General features: G+C 37.7%; 1 protein-coding gene across 1 annotated transcript in view; it reads right to left on the bottom strand.

Moving 5' to 3' along the window:
- Positions 1–1,894: 1,894 nt before the first annotated feature.
- DPH6 (diphthamine biosynthesis 6) overlaps positions 1,895–23,335 on the bottom strand; it is a 222,895-nt gene continuing 201,454 nt past the window's right edge. Inside the window, 1 exon segment of the mRNA XM_086613920.1 lies at positions 1,895–2,010. Within this exon segment, the coding sequence (XP_086470046.1) occupies positions 1,895–2,010 (116 nt within the window).

The following is a 23,335-nucleotide window of genomic DNA, read 5'->3' as shown; positions in this document are numbered from 1 at the left end:
CAAGGAGAAAAAGTCAACAAACGATTATTTTTTAGCTATTCACAAAGTAAACCCTTGAAGTACTAGTTGTCTGAAAAAAGGAAAAGGTTGTTTTCCGTTGAGAAAAAAACCCACATCATCTCACTGTTTTTGAGACCGATGCATTCTGTTACCATTTTTCAATGCACCTCTACCGGGGAAAGCAAGGATAGTTTGAGTCACGAATCTTGCAGGAAAACTTGCAGGAAAAGCTGGTTTCTTTAGGAGCAAATATCCTGCTACCTTAAAATATGCAGTACAGTACAAAAGCCAAGACCAACATGTTTGGGTATCTTTTTTAAAATCACTATGAAAAAAAATGACTGCTACAGGATACACAATCTATTTGATTTCCATGTGTATCTACGAAAAATTAAGCTTCATCCTCATCTCTCTGAAAATACTGTCTCCTTCTGCTCTCCTGTTTCAGTCCAGCTTGTGTCTCTGGTCTGTGGGCCCTCCTCACAGAAAGAAATAAAATTCTGCTATTTCCAGGGAAAAGTAAGAAAATTATTCTTGAGAAATTTATTTAATACATCCATGTATTATACACTGGTATATATAAAACTTGTCCTCCCTCTTCAGAAAATATTGAATAACTGTGAAAAAAGTAATTCTCACTAAAGAGGATGGAAGCTCTGCTATATTACTTGATGTCATAGTAAGGAACAATATTTAACAGTCTCTATTTTCAAGTAATGATCAGCATAGTATACTGGACAAGCAAAGCATCTAACAGAAGAAGATCCTCTTAAGTTTAGTCACTGGCTTTGTATCAGCTGCTGCAAAGGGCATATCTGACAGCAGGTAAGAAAATGAAGCTGGAGTGCTAAGTCCACCTCTTAGTCACTCCAACATAAACTTATTGCCATGTAGCTGACTTTTCTGGAGTTAAGAGAAGGACAACCATAGTACTGGTCATGCAGCTCCAGTGCTTATACGCTAAAAGAGAAGCAATGAGAATATACAGATGTAGAACAAATGCAAAGATTTGACACTATTTTTGAAGGTTTAATTTGTAGCCTTTGTCTGAAAATAAGTTTTCTCTACAGTGCCTTACTGCCTCAAGTAAAGTTCAAAAGGCTTTCTCTCCTACACTGATCTTATATCATGCTATGAGTAAAATATGAGTTGCAACAAAATCGATAGGAGTTTCATCTATGTGTCTGAGCCTGTTCTAATGAAAGCAGTGGTAAAACTCTTGTTGATTTTCTGGAGAAGACTAAGGCTCTGGAGAACACTCTTTAATAAGAGCTACCTACCAAATGTAAAGCATGAGGATGCCCACTATTGCCTCAGAAAGCAGGATGGCAAATCCTACAGGCTGGCCATCATCTCCAGTATTCACTTTGGTAAAAGGCGCATCCTGAATATCCCTCTGAATAATTATTCCCCAGTGCACCAAAAGGGTTAAAATCTGTCCACAAATAAAGTTGTCATGACTTGGCCTGAAGTCAGTAAATTCAACACAGAATTGAAAGGAATCGAGTCTTTAAAACAGTACTGGAGCCAATGTGCTGATTTCATCTCCATCCGAAAGATCTGAAGTTACAGTCAGTTTACTATAACCAAGCCTAGATCAAACAAAAGAACTGATGTGATCAGAGCAACCAACATCCCCCAAGAGTCAACTGCTATTATCAGAATATATCCCAAAACAATTGAGAAAACACCACAATATTTTGAAAAGAAACTTTATTGTCATACAAAGCTGACTCACGTATCACGAGGCATCACTAACAAGCTAAATATGACTTTGCTTAAATCAAACAATATTGCTTAATGAAAGTATCCAACACAGTTACGATCAATTCCTTTCTTTGTTCTTTCCTGGATGGAATGTGTGTTTTGATATCAACTCATCTCTTCTAAACTGCTAGTTTAGCCAACATGTTACATGAATAACTTCCTTTTCAGGTAAATCCACCACAGGTACCAAAATCAGAGCTGGGGTCTTCTTGCCAAAATATTTTTCCAGGTATTCTTGCAGTCCTAAAATAGAAACAAAACAATTAATGAATCCTCTTGTCTCATTTTCTATTGCGCCCTATTTCTTAAAATTTATTTCTGAATGCATTTTCGAAAATTATTGTGGAAGTAGCAATCAACAAACAGAAGTGAAATGCAAATCTTGAGTTTTCACTTTATATAGAAGGAAGAATCACCATCTCCCACCTCCTCGTCAACTAATTTGAGATTAACTTTACACATTGCCTAAGGCCATAATTCAGCAAAACAGTTAAAAGCATGTTTCTCAACCTTGAGTGAGTGAGTGGTCTGTTGATTACAGATACAGCAAGCTGAAACTAAGAGCAGGTAGTAAAAATAACTAAAGGCCAGTTGAAATTTGGTTCTTTGTGATTTTGGATATTTGGATGATCAGCACGTAGTTGTCTAAAAAGGAAATTCTGCTCTCAAGTCCCACTGTGGTGCATCAATCTACTACAAGTTAAAGTGGGCCATTTTTAAATCAATATGAACATGATTCCATTTTGAAATCAATGGAAGCATGGGGCATTGAAGATATAATGGAGGAAGTCCAGAGACGGCAACATGTATGACTGCATATCTAGGATTATAGAGAGATTCAAACCAATAAAAATACAGAATCTATCTATAAAGAGCTGCAACGGGACTGGTATGGGACAGAAGTTTGTAAATTTAAAGTCCATTATGGGAACAGAATTGCTAACGGAGAAGATTTACTTAGGAGAATATGGTTGAAAGAATAGAAAATTTAAGCTCTGCATCAAGACATTTCTGGTCGTATTGCAGCCTGAGTGGACATGCTAGAAATCCAGCCACACAGAACCCTTAAAGAAGACTACTGAAACCCTGGAAATGACCCTGCAAAAGACAGTTTCCGAATGGTAAGGTATGGCCTGCATGGGTTTTGCTTCAAGTTATTTAACTTATTATAAGTTATTAACTTATTATAAGTTATATAATATAATTATATAATGCAATTATATATAATATAATTATATATAATATAATTATATATAATATAATATATAATAATATACTATATCGTATATAAATATATAATATATAATTATATAAAATATAATTATAACTTATTATAAGTCATTTAACTTAATATAAGTTATTTCTGTCTGCAGCTTCTGTGATTATGGCAATTCTTTATAACAGTAAGCAATCTTGGCTAGAGAGGGTGTAAAGAGGGCAGAACTTGAAGACTGTCACAGCTTTTTTTTTGGCGTCACTGCCTGTGAAACTGTGAATAGGCAGATCAGTCAAAGTGTTACCTCATCTAGGATAAAACAGGAATTTTGTTATTGTATTCACTGAAGCCAAAACCATTCTCTTTTGTCACCTGGCAGAAGTAGCATAAATTAATGAAGTAATGACAATACTACCTACAGAATACTGCAAAGACAGTACCAGTCTTCAGAAATCCTGCTGACTTTTTTGTATTAACATCACTGGCATAACAGGTGAAAAGAGACAAGGGTGAGCCAAAGATCAACAGTAACTTCAAAGGTCAAAGGACTTCTTCATGTCGTGTGTAAAAAGGGACTCAGTCTTTGTATTGCAGATATTCAGCATTGACCCCATAATTAAGCATCAGCTAATCTTTTCATTCTAAACTTTGATTTCAGGAAACTTTATAGCTGTGCTGGTTCAGAAAGCATTATATGGAAGTGGGTAAAGGCAAGTCACCTCAGAAATCACCAATTCCACCCTATCAAAATTACCTTTCCTTTTTTTCTTCAATTAAAATCGTGAAATTAGAATTTAGTCTTTTTTTTTCACAGGCTTAAAGCTCTGAAACAGTGCACTAAAAACTACTATAACAAAACCAGGTATTACTTTCAAAGGGAGAATTTGAAAATGAGGCTGTCTGGAAATATAACTGCATTCTTTTGCTGTTTTGAGGTGGCCAAACTAGCCATAAATATTTACATTTGAACATGCTCTAGTGGACTTGGTTGACAGCCAGAAAAGCCACCTTTCCAAAAGACCACTGCTTTTTTCTGTTGCAAGTGCAAACTGCTGCAGCAAAGCCTACATGTATAATTGAAATGTGGATGAAAACCTGGGACATATGCCTCTAAATGTTTTATTATACTATAAATCAAATAGTTTGATATGGAAACATTCTACCTTAGACGTGCATCTTTATACAATTAAAAATTGTGGATAAAAGTCTGCTCATGTAAATTTCCCCTGAAAAGAGGAGACTGAGTCTTCTAAAACAGTAAAATCGTACTCTAAGGTCCCACAGATGACGATGCACAATTAGTAAATCTGTGTCAGCCTATACAATCATAGCTGACACAATCGAAAAATTGACAACTATATATTTTACCTGCTATAATAAGTTCCTCTAAATCCTCCAATACTAATTGTGTATTTTTTAATGATGTGACACTAATAAAGACACAATCTATATTTTTGTCACTCATGAATATTATGCTTAAGAGCCTCAGTCATGAGTATGAGTGTTTTCTGAAGTATGTAATTCTTTGTTCGAATACAAAGATTTCAGAAATTTATTTTCTTTATATCACTTATGGAAATGTTTACTCAGTTGCATGTGATACTTACAAAAGTTGGTCTTAAAAGTGAAAACAGTAAAGCACAGAGGGTTACAGTGGGTGTGTTTACTGGAGCTTTAACAGGAGCTATATTTGATTGATATTAGTCTTCAAGTTATTAATCTGCCCTGATATAGAATGTTTATTAAAGTACAAATAAAACCAACTGATAACAAGCAACAAACAAGTGGTGTGTACTGTGCATGTTTTCATTTCATTTCCTGTGAGGGTCAGCATTAGTTACTATTACAGCATGAAATTTGCTGAAAGCAGGCCAGCATCATCCTGTAAGATGGATCTCCACTACTCCCAACTGATCAGCAGAAGTTCAGGGCACAGGTTCCATACAGAGCTTGTTTCTGTACCGCTACGCATTTTTCTGTTGACCTGGGTAGAGCTGAGGGATATGGACATAATCACAACCTAAAATGAACAAAAATAATTCAAAGTCTTTCCCTCTCTCACCAAAAATACTGGCATTACAATCTTTTTCTGCCATTCCTCTGTAAGGACAGGATACTGAGATCAATAGCTTGATGATGTCTCACATAGACTTAGCAGCCCTTCCATATCACATGGCACAGTCTACCACCGTAAGCTATTGTTTTTAAAGGTGCTTTTCACATTAAGTAGATAATGTCCTGGGTGCCCCTAAAGGGTCATTCCAAATGATTAGTAAGACGATTTTTACATCTGTGCTGTCATTGGCTTCAGCAGGATCTAGGCACTATGAGGTGAGGCCACAGAATCCACTTACGTTTCCAAAATCAGGGCCCCATTATTGCTGCCATACTCTTGCTTCACTGGATATTTGTAGGGGAGGAGGTAGTCTAACAGCTCATATCGAAAAGGAAAATGGTAACAAAAGGAAGATCACATTTAGCCTAGTACATAAAAAAATCACTTTCATATTACAACTGCTATCTTTCCTTCACTTTTAAACCAAAAGATATTGTTACATTGCTTAGAGCAGGTTTTTAAATCCCTCAGCTAATAAAGCTCCATTGCTTCAGCTGCGGAGATGTGACATGCAGCATGTACTTTGAAAGATGCGTCACAGGGGATCAGGTTCCTAACAGTTGACTAAGGTTCCAGTCCCAAAAGATGTGCCCCTGGTGTGCAGAACACTTAACCCTTCGACCAGTATCAACATGACTATTCACAAATTATTGATGTCCCTAAATCCCTGGCAGATTGCAGACAGTTCTTGTCTCCCTTGAAGCCAAAGCATATGGTCACTAATGAGATGGATTAAAAATACATATACACATTCAAGGCTTTGCCACATGAATAAAGGCACAGAAATGGTAGAAGGTGATTGAACTGGACTGAACACTGTTACATACATGATTAGCCTCTTGTTATGGATCATTTCCATTGATCTATATACAGTTTCACAGCACGGTTTTAATTAAGCTGTCTGGAACAAGTCTCTGCCTTAAATGATCAGGCAGAGCAATGAAAAGGTGAAACACGAGGAACTGGAGACCCCCCCTCCCTTTCTTAAACATTCAGCTGACTGACTCTGTGGTTTACAACCATAGTAAGGAAGGAAAATGCACTTTTAAAAAATTATCTGTTTTTACAGCTCAGGGTTTTCCCCACACTTTTATTAAGATAATATAAAATGGCGTAGTGGAATATAAGATTTTAAAGTATGATCTGTACAAGTTGCTTTCTTTGTTTAATTATTATCTTTCTGTCCAAAATAAAATCAAGCCCAGTAAATGAATATATACTCTTGGAATATATAAGTGAGTCACTTTGCAAATATGATTTTGTGCTGATTTTTTGTTGCAGCTGTGAAGGTTTTAAATTACAATAATATGGACATTTTGCATAATACAATACTTGGCTTAATGATATCAAGAATAGTAAAGAAAACCACATTATTTCATGTTGGTCACGTTGGTCATTTCCCTGTTAAGGGACTGGGTTTTCAAAATTGCTCTGTGCACAGCAAAATGGAGGCAACATCTTGTAAAAAATTGTGTTTCCATTTTGAAAACATATCAGCTATACCTTCAAAAATACTAAGTTCCAGGGAAAATCGTCGAAAGATATGTTACTCAATGCTTTATAAATTTCTTCCACAATTATAAAATTTGAAGCCAGCATTGATTTTTGTTTTAAAGTGGGAAACACTCATATGCACAAAAAAGGGAAATCAACAATAACTAAACTTAGGAGGATAGAAACGGAACTTGCTTTGGAAGCCAGCCACTCCTTACTATTTATCCTGGTTATTACACTCATTTCCCTTGGTCTGTCTGGTTTTGAGTGAGTTACAGTGTGCCTTTGCCTACTTACAGTATCAGGGTAGTGATGATTTGCATACTTCTAATGATGATCAGGGTGTAACTGAGTTTTGTTAAGGACTGGTAACAAGGGGAGTTTCGTGGCCCTTTTGGCAGACCAGGGTGAGCCACAGCTCTAGAGATGATATAAGCTCCTTCATGCAATACTGATGATGCACTTCAGTCCTCTGGCCTGGCATATTTAGCTGAACATGACTTAAGCAGCTCCTTGAATTGCAGGGGAAGTCTGTTGCCATGATATTTGAGACAAATGACCAATATGAATTTGGATTAGGCTGCGAAACTGCTTTAAACCTGTGATTACCTAAGCCAGTCTTTGAAACTATGACAGTAAAAGAATTTGTGTTCTTTGCAACATTAACTTTCAAATCTAATCTGTGTTGTGAAGATTTTTAAGCTATGTCTAGATTTCTCTCCCTTCTTTCAAAGTCAACAATTGATGAATGAGCTTTCCTGTTGAACGGTAAATACATAATAACATTTGTTTTAAAGAAAATTAAAAAGTAATTGGCATAATTAGACTTAAAAAACCCCTCCATGTTTACTGTTTTAGGCCTACTTGTAAAGTACATACTCAAAAAAAAAAAAAAAAGAAACAGCAGAGGGAGTTGCAGTTTCATTTGGAACTCAGGTCTCTACAAACACATGCCTGGTCAGATGCCAAAGCAGCCACTCAGATCAGCACATCTGTTATTTGCAAACAATTCTTTCATAAAAACATATCTTCAAGGATTTGTCACATTTGATTTCAGTTTGCCTTGCATTTATGGACCCATCTATACTGAAGAGCTTCTTGCTCTCGCACCAAACTAGTTTTAGTTGCAACAATGAAAACATCGTTTTCAAGTAATAATTTACAGATGAAAACACAGCCTGGACTGGAAGCACTAAAGCCAGCGTTAGGCATCCTCTCTCGGCTTGTTCCTAATACCAAAGAACCATTTCAGATGATTGTAACCTCTTCTGTGAAGGACCTGTTTATTAGGATCTAGACTAATAGGACTTTGCCATTTTGGTCATAAGATACTGTAAGTGGCAGGCATAGGTAATGCTTCACCCAGCAGACCATTCACCAAATGAAATCTAGAATCATAGAAGAGTTTGGGCTTGAAGTGACCTTTAAAGGTCGTCTAGTCCAATCCCCCAGCAGCGAGCAGGGACATCTTCAACTAGATCAGGTTGCTCAGAGCCCCGTCCAACCTGACCTTGAATGTTTCCAGGATGTGGCATCCACCACCTCTCTGGGCAAACTGTTCAGTGTTTTACCCACTCTCATCGTAAAAAATTTCTTCCCTATATTTAGTCTAAATCTACCTGCCTTTAGTTTAAAACCATTACCCTTTGTCCTATAGCTACAGGCCCTATTAAAAAAATCTATCCCCACCTTTCTTATAAGTACTTTTAAGTCTCTTTAAGTACTGCAAGTCTGCAATAAGGTCTCCCTGAGCCTTCTCTCTCCAGGCTGAACAGACCCAACTCTCTCAACCTTTCCTCACAGGAGAGGTGTTCCATCCCTCTGATCATTTTTGTGGCTCTCCTCTGGACCCGCTCCAACAGCTCCATGTCTTTCTTGTACTGAGATAAAAATCTGCTATAAAGGGAAGACTACAGTTTATTATATTTTACTGCTAGTCCTGTTTTTGTCCTTCGGAATCTATCTCAAACCCAGAAAACCAGTTTTAGCAATGTTTTTATGCAGGCTATGGTGAAACATACTGGAAGTTGCTGTAGGCAACAGGAGTCGGTGTATCTCTTTCTACAGAGGAAGAGGAAAATGAGCCGTGTTTCCCTGCATGCCTTACTGATAACTCCAGCTCTCAGAATCAGTGAGAAGTTGCGAGTGTGCAACGTAGCAGCCATGGACCTTACCGTTCATGGGAGATACAAGAAAGATGAGTGATTGGCTTATCTTGATCCAAACTAGTTAGTCAAAGTAGGATGGCTGAGCTCTGCACGACCAGCAGCAAGAGGAGTGGGACATTTGGCCTCAAATGACCAGCTCTGAAGGAATCCAGAAGTTGCTTTTTTCCCTCCCAGCCTCACGAACCTCTTTGCTGTTTCACTGCTTGACGAGAGGGTGTGGGAAGGAAAGAGGGCTCACTCATTATCAGGGATAACATTAAATTTACAGGAACCTCATTTTTCTAGAGCTGAGTCACTTTGCTAAGTAACTATGGAAGTATTCTTAGACTGTAGCTAATGCATTTTTTTAGCATCTGAAAGAAAATTAGTAGACAAAACAGTTATTTTTAGTGCTGGTTTGATTGTGGGCCTGTCAGCCTTGGTAATGCATCTCTTTTATCAAGCTGCCACGATACCTTGTTTGTATCAGAGCAAAGTTTGATTAAAGACCAATTTCAGAAAAGTTACTCGCTGTGGGCGTTAATTAGAGCTTTCTGGACTCTGTAGGGTTTAGCTTATGATCTGTTCGCTTGCTAAACCCTGTAATTCAAGTTACATCAGATGGGAATGAACCAACCCCCTTCTATTCTTCTTAAGGCTTCTGGTTAAGTCAGTCATGAAAGAAACTCTCTCCTTTCCTTCCCTAATCGGAATTCTAATTCTGGCTTTTCCTGAACAAAATTAAAATAATACTTCACATCTATAAAGAGTTTTCAAACTAATGAACTGAGACACATCCTTGGAGCTTCAGAATGAGGTAGGTAAAATTTAAGAAGCCTTTGCTTCTAAATGTTTTCAGTGGGTGTCCAAGCATACTGTACATCTTAGGAAAACCAAGTAAATATCGTTTCCCTTCCTCTGCATTGTTCTAGAAGTGGAGTATTGTCATTCTGTAAGATAAGGTCCCTGGTCCTCCTCCCGTCTCAAGAAAAGCCTTTTGCTGTCTACAAGGAAAAGGGCCAGCTACTAGCTCAAAAATCTTAAAAAAGTAGCTGATAAAAAAGACTTAGTATTACTTGCGGGTAATAAGTAGCAGACTGAAGCAGAATTTGTAACATGATATAGTAAAAATTAGGAACTATGTAAAAAAATGAATGAAATGATAATGTCATTGGGGTCACAGGAGAACTGACGCTGGGTGAGGTAAGATATTTAAGCAGAATTCATTGATACTACCGTGAACCTTAAACACCCTGTCCCAAGTACACCATTCTCTCCTGAACTTCTTCCCAGATTTTGAAACCTAAACTTCAGCTTAATTGGAAAGCTGGTATGAACTCTTCCTAAAGCTGTGGTGTGGACAGATACACCAGGAATGCTGAGGAAGTAAGCAAATCAGGCAATCATAATCACCAAATGAGGTTTTATCCTGATGTTTATAACAATTACAATTTCAATCCCAAATGCCATCCCTAAGACAACTATACACCACCTAACTCTCTCTGGATATACAGAACTTACCTTCCAAAATACACACAGTACCAGTCAAATTAGGTATGTTATCACGCACATCAATGGCAAGTGACAGAAAGAAATGTGACTCTCTAAAAGATAAACAAATGTTGCCTAGCTCTTCTGCGCATTAGTTACGGCTGTTTCTCAGTAGAAAGAATTAAGATTTAGCTTCCCTAAAAATTCTTTCGAACTGCCGGCTATAGTTTTAGAAAATAGCCAAGCATGAAAACTCATTGCTTTGTGTTTTTCAGTGTTCTGTTTTAGCCATGCCCTATATACAGGTTGAGATCGGTCTATACAAGGTTATAAATGGCACTTTGGTTTAAAATGGCATTAACTTTCTGCACTAAATAAAGAAACACTTAAGCATGCCCTTCCAGTACTCACAGTGAGGTCTAATATAATTTCAAAGAGGACAGAGGACTGAACTTTCCGAGTATCATCACTCAGGGAGGAACTTGTGCGTTTTCTAAAACCATGACAGAGGGCAAAGATCATGAGCCCATTTTCCCCGTTGCTGTCTTTCAACCCTGCAACAACCCAATCTCTTGGGGGTGGATGGTTATTGAACTAGTATGCCAGCTGTGTTCAAAAACTCTGGGAGGATGACACCAAGCAGGGATGAGTTATGAACAGAGACAGATTGTTACAACGTATGAAGCAGCAAGGACCCATTTTGCAAGAGACATCTAAGAATGCACTTCACTAGTATGGTGCAAGCACTTGTTTGCTCTATAGTCATCAGAATGTGCCTATGCAGACAGATAAAATTGCAGGATTCCCTAAGGGCTCACATGCATGTGTTTTGTTGTAGCAAAAATCAGATAAACATGTACTTAATTTTTTTTTCCAGATTAATAAAAACTTGGTGTGAAATGATCAACTCAAACAGCACCTGTGGCAGTAATTATGAAACTGCTTTTTCACCCTTAGGTCACATTGCAGCTACTGACTCTTGGCCCATAGTCCAAGAGCAACGAATGCACAGAGATTGCAAGCTGTAGGACAGTTGGTTGCTGTGCCTTCCAGGTAGGCTGAGGATACTGGTGGGCAGTGTGTGTGGGAAGCCCGGCTGTGCCTGCTGGTAATTCAGAACTTTTACTCAAGGGCCTGTCAATCTGGCACCTTTCACAGTGTTAAATTCACTTAAGTATATTTCTTAGAAGCTGTCATGAGACATACTGAAGCAAATATGTCCTTCAGTGGTTACACACGGCCTCGGTTCTAACAATGTTTGTTAGGTGCTGTGACATCCCCAAATGATATGTTCCACATTTGTTCATTTACTGAAGTCTGCTAAATAGTCTCCAAAACTGATGGGTTTAAGAAATATTTGATTGGACACATTGCATCCAAAAGGTCTGACCATGAAGAGATGTTTAGATAACTAGTGGACACCACATGCATCTGCTGGTGGGAGAATTTAGTCTACGAAAAATAGGAAAGGTTTCTAAAGAGACTTTGTGGTAAGCATCTTTAGACTGGGTATGGAGAAGATCACATGGTCCTTGCTTTATGTCAAGTTAAGCTGTGATCATTTAAAGTAATACTGATGGAATAAGCGTTTTCAGCTTCTAGGCCAGATTCTCAATGGCTGTACATTGTAGCTCTGCTAATTTACACCTGCTGAGGAGCTTGCACAGTAGATTACAATTTATATACAGTACCACGTGCAAACCAATGAGGTTATTTCTAGATATTTACCATTGTAAAGAGCTCTGAAACTTTAAATCATCTGCCACACTAATGTAACACTAGTGCAACAAACCAGATAAAAGTGCACCGAACATGTTAAACACATTATTAGGTCGATGAAGATCATTCATATTGATCCAGGTCTGGCTTCACAGCACAGTTTAATCAAAGCTGCCTGGAAGAGGTAACAGAAGAGTGGTCATGGCATTCACCGCCGTTTGTCCTGAGGTCACCAAGTTAATCCTAGAGTGAGTCTACAATGACTAAAATTTGATTACTGCTGCATCTACAATTACATGAAATTAGCTGGAGCAGGCTAAAAAGAAGGGTAGACCAGTATTTAGAGGTGGAACAAAGCCAGCTTCTCTTTCAATGGGGAAAATCATGGTGCTGGGAGGTTGCTGATGATCAGCCGGCAGTTTGTGGCTCTTGATCGCCACACAACTACCACCCCTTGATTCAGCAGATTTACTGAATTGAATTTTTATCCTGTATGGCAGAGAACCAAGATATCAGCACCCTCTTATTCCCTACAGTCAAGGAAGAAAAGGAGAGATGAAAGTCTTTTTTCTTCTTCATGGCCTCCAAGGATGACAGATAAATCGCACTGCTAGTGCTTCCTGGTAATGTGAGCTCATAGTTTGTTACAGATTTGGGAACGGGAGACTGGGAGAGTCCTTCACGTGTATCAGCCGACAGCAAATGAAATAAAAAGGGGTCTGAAACTTGGCCACATAGTGATGTGAGCTGCAGTACCTTTTTGCTCTAACTTGAAGTTATTAACAGCATAATTTACAAAAGCCTTCAGCAAGATGTATGTGTCTTTTGTCAGCCACTGAATAAACACTAATAACCAGAGGCAGGGGTCTACCACAAAAAGTTTACCATCACAGAAAAAAACAGAGAGCTCTAAAAGGAAAGTAGCACAGGCAGGAAACTGAGTCATAGAAAACTGCCAAAATTATGCGATTTGTTAAGGTAATTTATGGAAAAGACAACAACTGACCCCAAATTCTAACCCATCGCTTCTTCCTCTCGATAGCACACCACACTGAACACACTTACGATAACAGTATAGTGGCCAAGAACAGAATCATCCTTCTGTTCACAATGCGTTTGGATCTCTGGAAGTTAAATCCCAGTCCCAGAAAAGCCCTGCCACTCGTGTTCCACCTGCTCTGTTGTCCAACAGCTTTGCTCTTTGAGGCCTGTGCCATCTTCCATCAACAACAACAGCTGGGGTGGTCTACAGGACAACCTGGAAGTTACCTGTGGTCTTTACGCCAAAGTAGCCTGTCCTACCTGTCAAGGGGGGCCATACACCCAACTGTCTTATGACTGCTTAATAAACATCACGATATATTTGTACACAGCGTATCACAAAGGCTGCAATGAAGTTAAATTAGTATACAAAGATATAAAAGACAGAAGAATGTTTGGTCACCATAATACATGGACCTAAAACATGCGTTTTTAAAATCTTTGGTGAAGGCCTTTGGAAGTATACAAACTGTACTACCTTCCATAACCCTCATACATTTTGTGATTTATAGTCACACGGGTGACAGGTAAGTGCACAGCATAGCCCACAGTGAATGGAAAAGCAGCCTGATCTGGCCCGTAACTCAGGGGTTCCAGGTTCCCCCCGTGGGGTATGTCCCAGACTCTTCCAGTGGGCCAGCACCCACAGGTGACCAGTCAGTCAGCAGCACCGGCAGTTCCTCTGCTTGAACACTGGCTCCTTCAACAGGAATTTCTACTTCTGGAGCCTTAAGCCACATTTCCACCTAAAACTACGCTAGCTTCAAGAGATATGGCATTAACGAAACTGAAAATGCTCAGAAGGAAAACGGATGTGGATGCTTTAACCACTTTCAAGAAACATGAAGTGCGAGTGATGGAAGGGTGGACCTTATCTTCCCCACAAACAGAAGGCCAATCTATAAGGCACAGCAAAACATGCTTTTGATTTATCCTTGTGCCTCCTTCTGTTTTAAAGATGTGGATCTGTGGTATGAAATCTGGTTTTAACAAGGTTGCAGTACTGCTAGAGGGAAATAAATTGTTCAAGAAGAGATGTCAGTTTTGAAAGAGTAAAGCAAAGATGCCCACACAGCCCTCTTTTGGGTCAACACTGATACTTTATGCCATGGGCCTTAACTTGTCAGGGAATATCATACCCACTGCATTGCAGAACACGATAGTGAGAAGGACAGCTACAGAAAGCCATCAATGTCTGTTCACAGAGAGCCACTCCTCTCCTGGAACATCTTCACTGGCGTGGTCTTAGCAGTATTTTCTACATTACATTAGCTGAATGAGTAGGCTTTTTTTTTTGTTTTGTTTTAAAAAAAAAGGCTTTTCTTTCAAGGTAGTTTTTCAATTATGCCATTGCTAGGAAGATTCATTAGAATCAGGGCAACATCTCTTTTTCTCTTTTGCAGAAAGCACATGTGGGTAGTAGAAAGGCAATGAAATATGCTCAACCTAGCTGAATTTTTGCCAAATCACTCTGCAGGGCAAAGAAAACTCATCTACAACCCACTGCAAGTACACTTAAGGTCATTAAAGCTCTAAAAATTCTGGTAGACAAAAGGTGAAACAAGAAGATGCTTAGGATTATTATTATTACTATTATTATTAATCTAAATCAGTTCATTTTTGACCTACCAAAAGCAAAGAGGCAGAAGAAAGGAAAACTAACTGGATCTTACCATGTATAGTCAGAATTTCATGCAAAATATAGGACTTGTGTCCTCCTGCAAATGTTTCATTTGTAATTTGAGCAACTTATTTAGCACTTTCAAATGCTACTAGACATCAATAATGCCAGATTCAAAGTTATTGGCACCTCCCTTTTTAGTAAAGCATAGCACAAAACAACAAAATGATAATCTATTTGCTTAAAATATAAAGTGGTTATTAATTCCTCCAGAATTCTAGCTTTCTCTCAGGGGAAACCTGGAAGTTTTAAATTCATTGATCGTTCGCTTTGCTACTATTCTTCTCTTCTTTGACCTTTTAGATATTTTTTGTTTGCTGTCGCATTTTTGCTTAATTTGTTTTTAAAACATAAATCTGATTTTAGGTTCATTTTCTTAAACCACTGCCACAATCCTATAGAAAAATCTACTCGCAGTTTCATTCTTAAGGCCAACTGAAGATTTACAATATGCTAACTGGGCAAAAATTCCTGTAGTAATCAGCACAATATATTTTATACTCCATCATAGTCATTTTTCTGTCTCCATGTCGATATAACTTTTTCTGCTTTTTACAATGGTTTACAACTTAAATAATTTAATACAACAGTTGTTATATTTTTATTGCAAGCTTATAAAACTTGTACTGTAAGTCTCTTCCATGCAATATATTAAAACAGAAGAAATGACAGAGAAGAAGAGGAACTTATGATTACTAAAACTGTAATTCAGTCTCCAAGTTCTAAACATGTCATAAAGTGCTTCTGGCTCAGTTGCGTACAGCATATCTTGTCAGCGTTCCTCAAATGACCACCTCTTGTATTCATTTCTCCTTACCTGTCATTTTAATGTTGATATAGCAAAAACAACAACAATTTTGTATTTCAGGCAATGCATTGAGGAAGTGGTGGTCAAGGGGAAAGGTCCCAGCATAAGGAATCAAGGGGCAGGAATGCCATTTCCGGCTCTGCCATTGAGTTGGAGGAAGTCCTTGGGCAACTTCTTTTGGTTTCAGCAACACGTATAGAGCTATGCTGTATTTAATTTTGCAAGGATTCCCAGTGCTGTAAAGTCAGATGTCTCCTCAAGTCTCAGGCAGGACCTTTGTGTCTAATTTTGTGTTTCTGAGCAACTGCAATTCTTGATACTTTGTAAAAATCAATCTCCAAATTTCATACTTCCATTTTTAGAACAGAAAAAATACTTTCCTGCCTTTGTGAAATGCTTTGAGATTGCCTGATGAATAATTGTTACTGCCTTAGTATATCTGAGAGCTTATGTAAAAGATGGTGCTTCAAGGCATCCCTCAATAAGACTCTTTTAAACTATGTTTACATTACAGACCCAGTTTACATACGTTTACAGACACAGTTCTGTCCACATCTACAAAGTAGGTCACTGTACATGCACAAGAACATAAAAGTCTGCTACTTCTAAACCTCCTTTGCTGATAATATACATAAAAATAGTACGTATTGATCTAAATTTATGTCAGAAGTAAATTTTACTGACTTGGAAATGCTATATTTATTTCTGTTTCTGGAGTAATTATTCACATTTTTGAAACTTAGGATAGAAACTTCAACTAGCTGTGACACAGATTCTTCATCACCTAGTAAAGTAAATAATTTCTGCACAAAATGCATCATAGAAACCCTTTTCCTCTATGTTGAGACTTTTAATAGAAAAGAAGGCATCACATATACTTTACAGAGGTAAAACATTTTGGCTTCTAAGGTCAGGCTTGATAAAAATTTCCAGAATATAATTCTTATAGCTTGGCCAAAAAATATACATAATTAATTCCTGTAAATCACTTAACTGTGTAATCTTAATGCTGCTAATATAAAGGCTTTTTGCCTAGATAATTAAGATTTCTTAGTAGAAATCAGCTTGTGACTCCTAAGAGATCAACATAGCCAGCTGAGAAATAAACTTACAAATTTTTCTATTTGTCCAAAAATATGATGAGTGCAGATACATGAAGACTAGTTTCTGAATCGTGTTGCTATTATTTCAGCCCTTGCCTATGTGGATCACTCATTTGTAGGGTGAAGGACCACAGATGCCTGGATACTCTCCAAGATTTTTTTTTTTTATCTGATACTTGAATGATGCAATGCCAAAAAGAATAATGAAAATAAAACCAGCATTGGACTCCTAGATTAAGCAGTAAGATTTTTTTTCCCCCAAAATATGAAGCTAGAAATAAAACTTGGAAGACAGGTATGCTTACAGACTTGAGAAACTTCAAGAAAAGTACCTAGAGGGTATCACTCAATTTATTTTGACAGGTCCCTTTCTCCTCCTCTTAAATATCGTAAGTATGATACTTACTTTGTATGTTTGTAACTACAAAGATAATTAGATCAAGCCATTTGTATTATATGACGGATTTTGCGAACTACATTAAGCCTTCCCACCGCAGAGATGGTTGCATGCTTGATCAGTTAAATAATGGTTTAATAACTGATAAAAAAGTGCTGCATGTAGTGTTCTTATTTCTGTTTATTGCCTATCAACTGAAACCTACCAGTCAGAATATTGTTTCCAATAGATTGAGACAAACTGTGGATTTGTTTCTGTAATCCTTTACAATGATTCAATAGGGTGGGCATATTAAGAAGAAATCATTTGGAAGGCAGGAAAAACTTCTAAGTAATAAACAAGAAAGCATCCTTGTAATTTTAATCACTAACTTCTTAATGCCAGCCTAAACAGATAAATCAAGATCACAGAATGTCTAAAGAATGAGCTAGTTTCCATATGGAATTGTCTAGAAGTCATCCATTAGTATTGCTTGCTTTTCCATATAGCAGACACTGAAATCAATATGCTGCACTGGTTCAGTAAATTCGTCTCTTAACAAGTTAATAAAACAGTGATCCCCACATAGTCTTTCCATCAAACTTTCACAGAAAAAAATGAGAATATTAATGCACTAAGATAGGGAAGATCTGCTCCATTTGCTCTGCAATGATAATCTTTACAAAAGAGTATTTTATTATTAATTCTTTGCCTTCGGGGATATTATAATTTCCTAGAATGTGAAAACGCCTTAAGCACAGCAATTTGCTGAGCTAGACTGAATTTCAGGATGTTTCAAATGAGCTGATAAACAACTGCATAATTGGCAATTATTAGATCAAGACTGTACATTACAGATATGAACGAACCAGCCGAGGGACAAGCAAGTTGCAAATACTGTTTTTAAAACTAAGAGTCAGTGTTATGCTTTGACATGCATCAAAACTTTCTGTTAAAGAACTAAATACCCTACTGCTTATTTTTTCTTCAGAAATGCAGATTATTCTATCAACCAAATCCTTGGTGTCTTAATCATTGGACACATCCCTCCGTGTATGAATACTAAGGAGTTACAGGCTGAATATAACTCATGTGCTAAAAGTGATTAGACTGAATTTTTTTTTTCATTAAATAGTTACAAATCAATTGTATAGGCATGTTAAACTCGAGACATAGTATATATTTCTTAAGACTTGAATTCTGCAGCTCCTTAATGAAATATTTTACCTTACAAAATAAAGAATGCAATCAGATATACTACAAAAAAAAAAAAAACCACAAGTGTAAAATTAATGTAATTTATACTACCACCACATTTTCAGAACCTGCGTATTTGTTACTTACATATAATTTGTCAAGCAGTCAGACAATGGCTGGGAAATGTGGCAGCTAGATGAGAAAGACAACAGCTAAGGCTGTTTGAGGATGCAGAATAGAAGTTACTAGCTGAGTTTTTCTCTAAAAGAATCAGACATGGAACAGTTAGTAGGGCTGATATCTATAGTGATAGGTATAGTAATAGGTTTCAGCACAGACCTACTAAGATGGTATGTCCCTTGAAATGAATGGCACAATTCACACTATTCACTATTACTGTTTAATTCTGACTTGATTGCATCTAGGAGGACTACTTACAAGAATTTACAGTGATTCATTAATATTAGTCAAGAGTGTTACAAATATGATTTTAAAAACATGAAATTCAAATTCAAAACACTGGTTTGGACCAAGAAAGATTTTGTTTTAAATTTAGGATGGAATTATTCTCATGTAATTTAGTGGTTTAAAAGCTAGACATCTAATGAAAAACAGCACTCAATTCCAAAAGATTATTAGTAACCTATGAGGACGAAGGGTCCCTTAGAGGTGTCTGTCACCCAACACAAAGAACTTAGGTCATTAGGTTAAACAAAACAGTTAACTTCTTTTAGGCAGTTAGACAATAATTGATCTTGGTCCTAGCTTTACAGGCAACTGCGAATTGCATCACTCTTGTTTATAACAGCAACATGGAATTTATATGAACTCTGGTTAATTCAGTTATTACTGCAGATGACTTCATTGCACAGTCCCAGTACATTAAATGATCAGCTATCCTTCCTATTCCAATTTCTTCTGGAATGGTTTTCCAGTCTCAAACATCAGCTTCAAGTGGAAAATTAATCATGTTCATAAAAGACAATAAAGCTAAAGTGTAATACTTGTAACAGCAGAACGATTTAGACATACTTTATTTAGAGATACGTTACAATCTCTTTGTGTAGTGAATTTTTCCTTGTCACTCCCATTGCTCAGAAGAGTTTAATTTGACAAGGTGCAGAAAACATGCAAGTTTGCCATTCAGTGATTCTAGCTGCAAGAAGTTTTAAAGGAAAAACAGTAGCTGCTTAGAAGCAGTTATAATCAAAAAGCAAACATACAAACTGGAAGCTTCTTACTCAGATCTGCCGTTTGTAGTCTGCGTTTCCTCTTACCTTCACAAACTGTGAGAGCATTTCAAAACCCTTATAAAAGGGATTGGTCTTCACATTTATCATGGCTGCAGGGCTAAATTAGACTTTAGGCCAATCTTAATTTAAGTGTTGAAAACAAAGAAGCTTTCTCTGACAGGTTAATTAAAATAAAGGAAGCTGTTTAAATCTGCCAAAGATATGCATGTCAGTGGTAGTCCTTAATGGCAACATCTGGTGGGCAGTGTGAGATGAGATATCAATGAATGCACCATAGGAAGTAATTTTTTAATCGATCAGGTACATCATATACATACTGGTAGGTAAGCTATATGCACATACTTTTAGGCCCTAAAGAACCAAATTTAGCTAAGACTAATATATTGGTTTCTGTTCTAGCTAATGTAATTATTAACTAAGGGTCATGAAGTAAACCTTCATCTGCTTTGTGAAAGTAAGAGGTGCTAACTCAGTGATACGTTTCCCTGCATTTATAGGATTACTGGCACAGAATACTTATAAAGCATCGTGGAGCTGGGAGGTGGGGAAAGGATTTTGGTGAAACATGTAGCCACTTCTATTCTGGAGTTCAACTAAAGAGTATTAAATAGTTGCATGTGGTAGCAGCATGATTGCAGAAGGTCATGCTTGTAGGAGAAAGAGATGTCATAGAAGAGTGTTAAAGAAAAGTCACAGAATCACAGAATCACAGAATGTTACGGACTGGAAGTGACCTCAAAGGATCATCCAGTCCAATCCTCCTGCCAGAGCAGGACCAAAGTCATTCATATAACAAACTGCTGAATCTCTGGATTTGGAACACTTGTAGGTGGACCACTATCATCTGCATAGTGAGAGAGCTCTCTTCTTTCACACATACTGTCCTCTACAGATATGGGATTCTATGGTGCTGATTTTAACTTGTTAATCTGTTTTAGGCAAACACTAATCAATACAAGAAATACCAAAAAATACTTTAAATTTGGAACCAGATTAAAGAAAATAATTCTGACTCCATTCTAAGTGAAAATAATTCTGACCCCATTCTAAGTCAATGGTAAAACTAGTACTTTCTGTAAGTCATGACCCAAGACCATGCCATAAGGTTTCAACAAGCACTGAAGAAAACAAATACACCCGATACAAATGAGAGTCTGGCCTAAGTGTCCTGCTAGTTTGCCCAGCTCAAAACCCTCCTGAAAACTGCACAAAGTGTTGCAGAGAGGAACTGCACAGGACAGTATAGAAAATGCTGACAACTGGGAATGTTTTCTGGCACTATACCATCTTAGTTGTATCTGTAATTACCTAAAAAAAGAGACTATATTGGCTGGTGTAACATAAAGAAATGAACCTCACATAGCCACCTATGTTAAGAGATCAAAAGAGGACCACCCAGCGGGCAGTCTTTGTTTTTTCTTCTGATTGGGGTCAAGATCAATTAACCACCACTTAGAAAGTGTTTCCATTCTGGCAGTTCTCTGTCACATTTTGAATCGATGAAATGCCTTCTAGATAAAGTCAGCCAGCCAGAGCCCAGCAAGACAAAGCTATCCTGCTTCAAGACAACTCCAGGAAAGAAAACACTATTAAAGGAAATCCATGATAATCTTGCAGAAAGGCCCAATATTAACTCTTTGTTTGTCATGAACATCAAAAAAATATTATCACTTGCTTATATACATATAGAATAGTGTCAGACATAAAAAATGCCTGATAATTATGTGCCTTCTCAGTAATTTCAACTTACTACATGGTAAGAAATGTTTTTAGCAAGAACCATTCAGAGACTGAGTAGCTTTTCAATTTTTATCAAATGAAATCATAGAATAGTTTGGGTTGGAAGGGACCTTTAAAGGTCATCTAGTCCAACCATCCTGCAATGAGCAGGGACATCTTCAACTAGATCAGGTTGCTCAGAGCCCCGTCCAACCTGACCTTTAATGTTTCCAGGGCTGGGGCATCTACCACCTCTCTGGGCAACCTGTTCCAGTGTTTCAACATCCTCATTGTAAAAACAATCTTCTTCAAGTACTTGTAAAATTTATGTTATCCTCACCTAATGCCAATGAATGGAACACTTTTCACATTGCTAGCTTTTAGCCTATTATGTTAAGAAAAAGAATCAGAGAATACACTCTATGATAGAGGAAGATTCTATGTTTGACACGTCTGTATTAGGAAGGATAATGGAAGTATGACTTTAATATTAGTTCTGACAATAAGAAATAAGACTTAAGTGTATGCAATACAATCACATCACTGACTCTTGACAATGCTCCACTGGTTACGCTACTGTTATTATGAATTCTTAGAGCACAGCCTATATAATTCCACTTTACCAGTACTATTTCATGAGTTTGATGACAGGTCATGTTCATACATTGCTGGTGCTTTATTTGCAAAATTACTCTTATATATGCAATGTTTGAAAAGTCTGGCCTAAAGCCACAATATTCTCAAAAATGCTTAATTTTCAGTCTTTGGTCTTTGTCACAGCCGCTAAACCCATTTTAATAAGCAAGGCTTAATTCTCTCGTAATAAGGGTAGACTATATATCTTCATTTATAGATTCATTTACTCACAGAATATTGAAATTCAGGTTACCACGTGACAGGTCAGTATCAGCACTTTGAGCTCAGCTTTACACATAGTATGTAAGTCAAGACCTTTCATTGCTCAACAGTACGTCAGCTCAGTAGAATGAAATATTTTCTGTAGCAAACACATTGTTAGAAAACAAATCAAACTACTCTATCCAAGCTGTCAAAAGAAAAAGAAACTGAAGGACTCGGGGAACGGGGTCCAAAGTGGCAATGCTCACACAATGCTCACACAATTCACAATCTATGAATCTATGAATTGCATCCAACTGGGGAATAAGCCAGGCCAACCAGGGCAGAGACAAACATCCCTTAGCTGCCTCTCAAGATGGGAACCAGAAGACCAACCACCTCAAGTGTATGTATACCAATGCACACAGCCTGGGGAAAAAACTGGAGCTCCACACTCAGTCATAAAGTTATGATATCATAGGAATAATTAAAACATGGTGAGACAATTCCCACGACTGGAAGATTGTGATGGATGGCTATAGGTTGTTTCGTAAAGACAGGTAGAGAGGAAAAGGAGGAGTTGTGCTCTATGTTAAGGAGAACCTTGAATTTAGGTCCTTGAATAAAGGTCCAATACGGTGATTCTGGAAGTCCTATTGAATGCCTCTTGGTCAAGATCAAAGGGGTCGTCTCCAAGGGGGATCTTACAGTAGGCAACTGCTACTGACCACCAAACCAAGACAGTAAGGCCAACAAAGCAATATTCGGGTCACTTAAGCAAGCTTTGGGTCAAGAGAACCTGGTTCTTATGGTTGACTTCAACTACCCAGACATTTATTGGAAGAACAACACAGCAGCTCACATGTCATCCATCAAGTTCCTGGAATGCATAGAGGACAGCTTCCTCATACAAATGTTAGATGTGCCAACCAGGAATGAGGCACTGCTGGACTTGATACTCACAAACCAAGAAACCTGCTTGTAGTATCTCGGTTAGTGACAGCCTTGGCTGCAGTGGTCACAATATTGCAGAGTTTGTGATACTGCTGTGTACACTGAAGGTTAATACTAAGACAAAGGTTTTAGATTTTAGAAGAGCAAACTTCAGCTCGCTCAGAGCTCAGTTGAGAAAGATTCCATGGGAAGCTTCCATGGAGGACAAAGGAGCCAGCGAGTGCTGGGAGTTTTTCAAGAACGCTCTCCTGGAAGCACAAAACCAGTTCATCCCCTTTAAAGGTAAGGGAAGTAGGTGGAGCAAGAGAACTCCTTGGTTTAACTGTGAGCTTCTGAGTCTGCTCAAAACCAAAGAGAAGCATACCAGCAATGGAAAAGCAGACAAATACCCATTGAGAACTACAAGGGCACTGTCA

The sequence above is a fragment of the Tauraco erythrolophus genome, chromosome 6 (genome assembly GCF_009769465.1).
Source record: "Tauraco erythrolophus isolate bTauEry1 chromosome 6, bTauEry1.pri, whole genome shotgun sequence".
Lineage (NCBI taxonomy): Eukaryota > Metazoa > Chordata > Aves > Musophagiformes > Musophagidae > Tauraco > Tauraco erythrolophus.
This window is presented reverse-complemented; position numbering and strand designations above follow the sequence as displayed.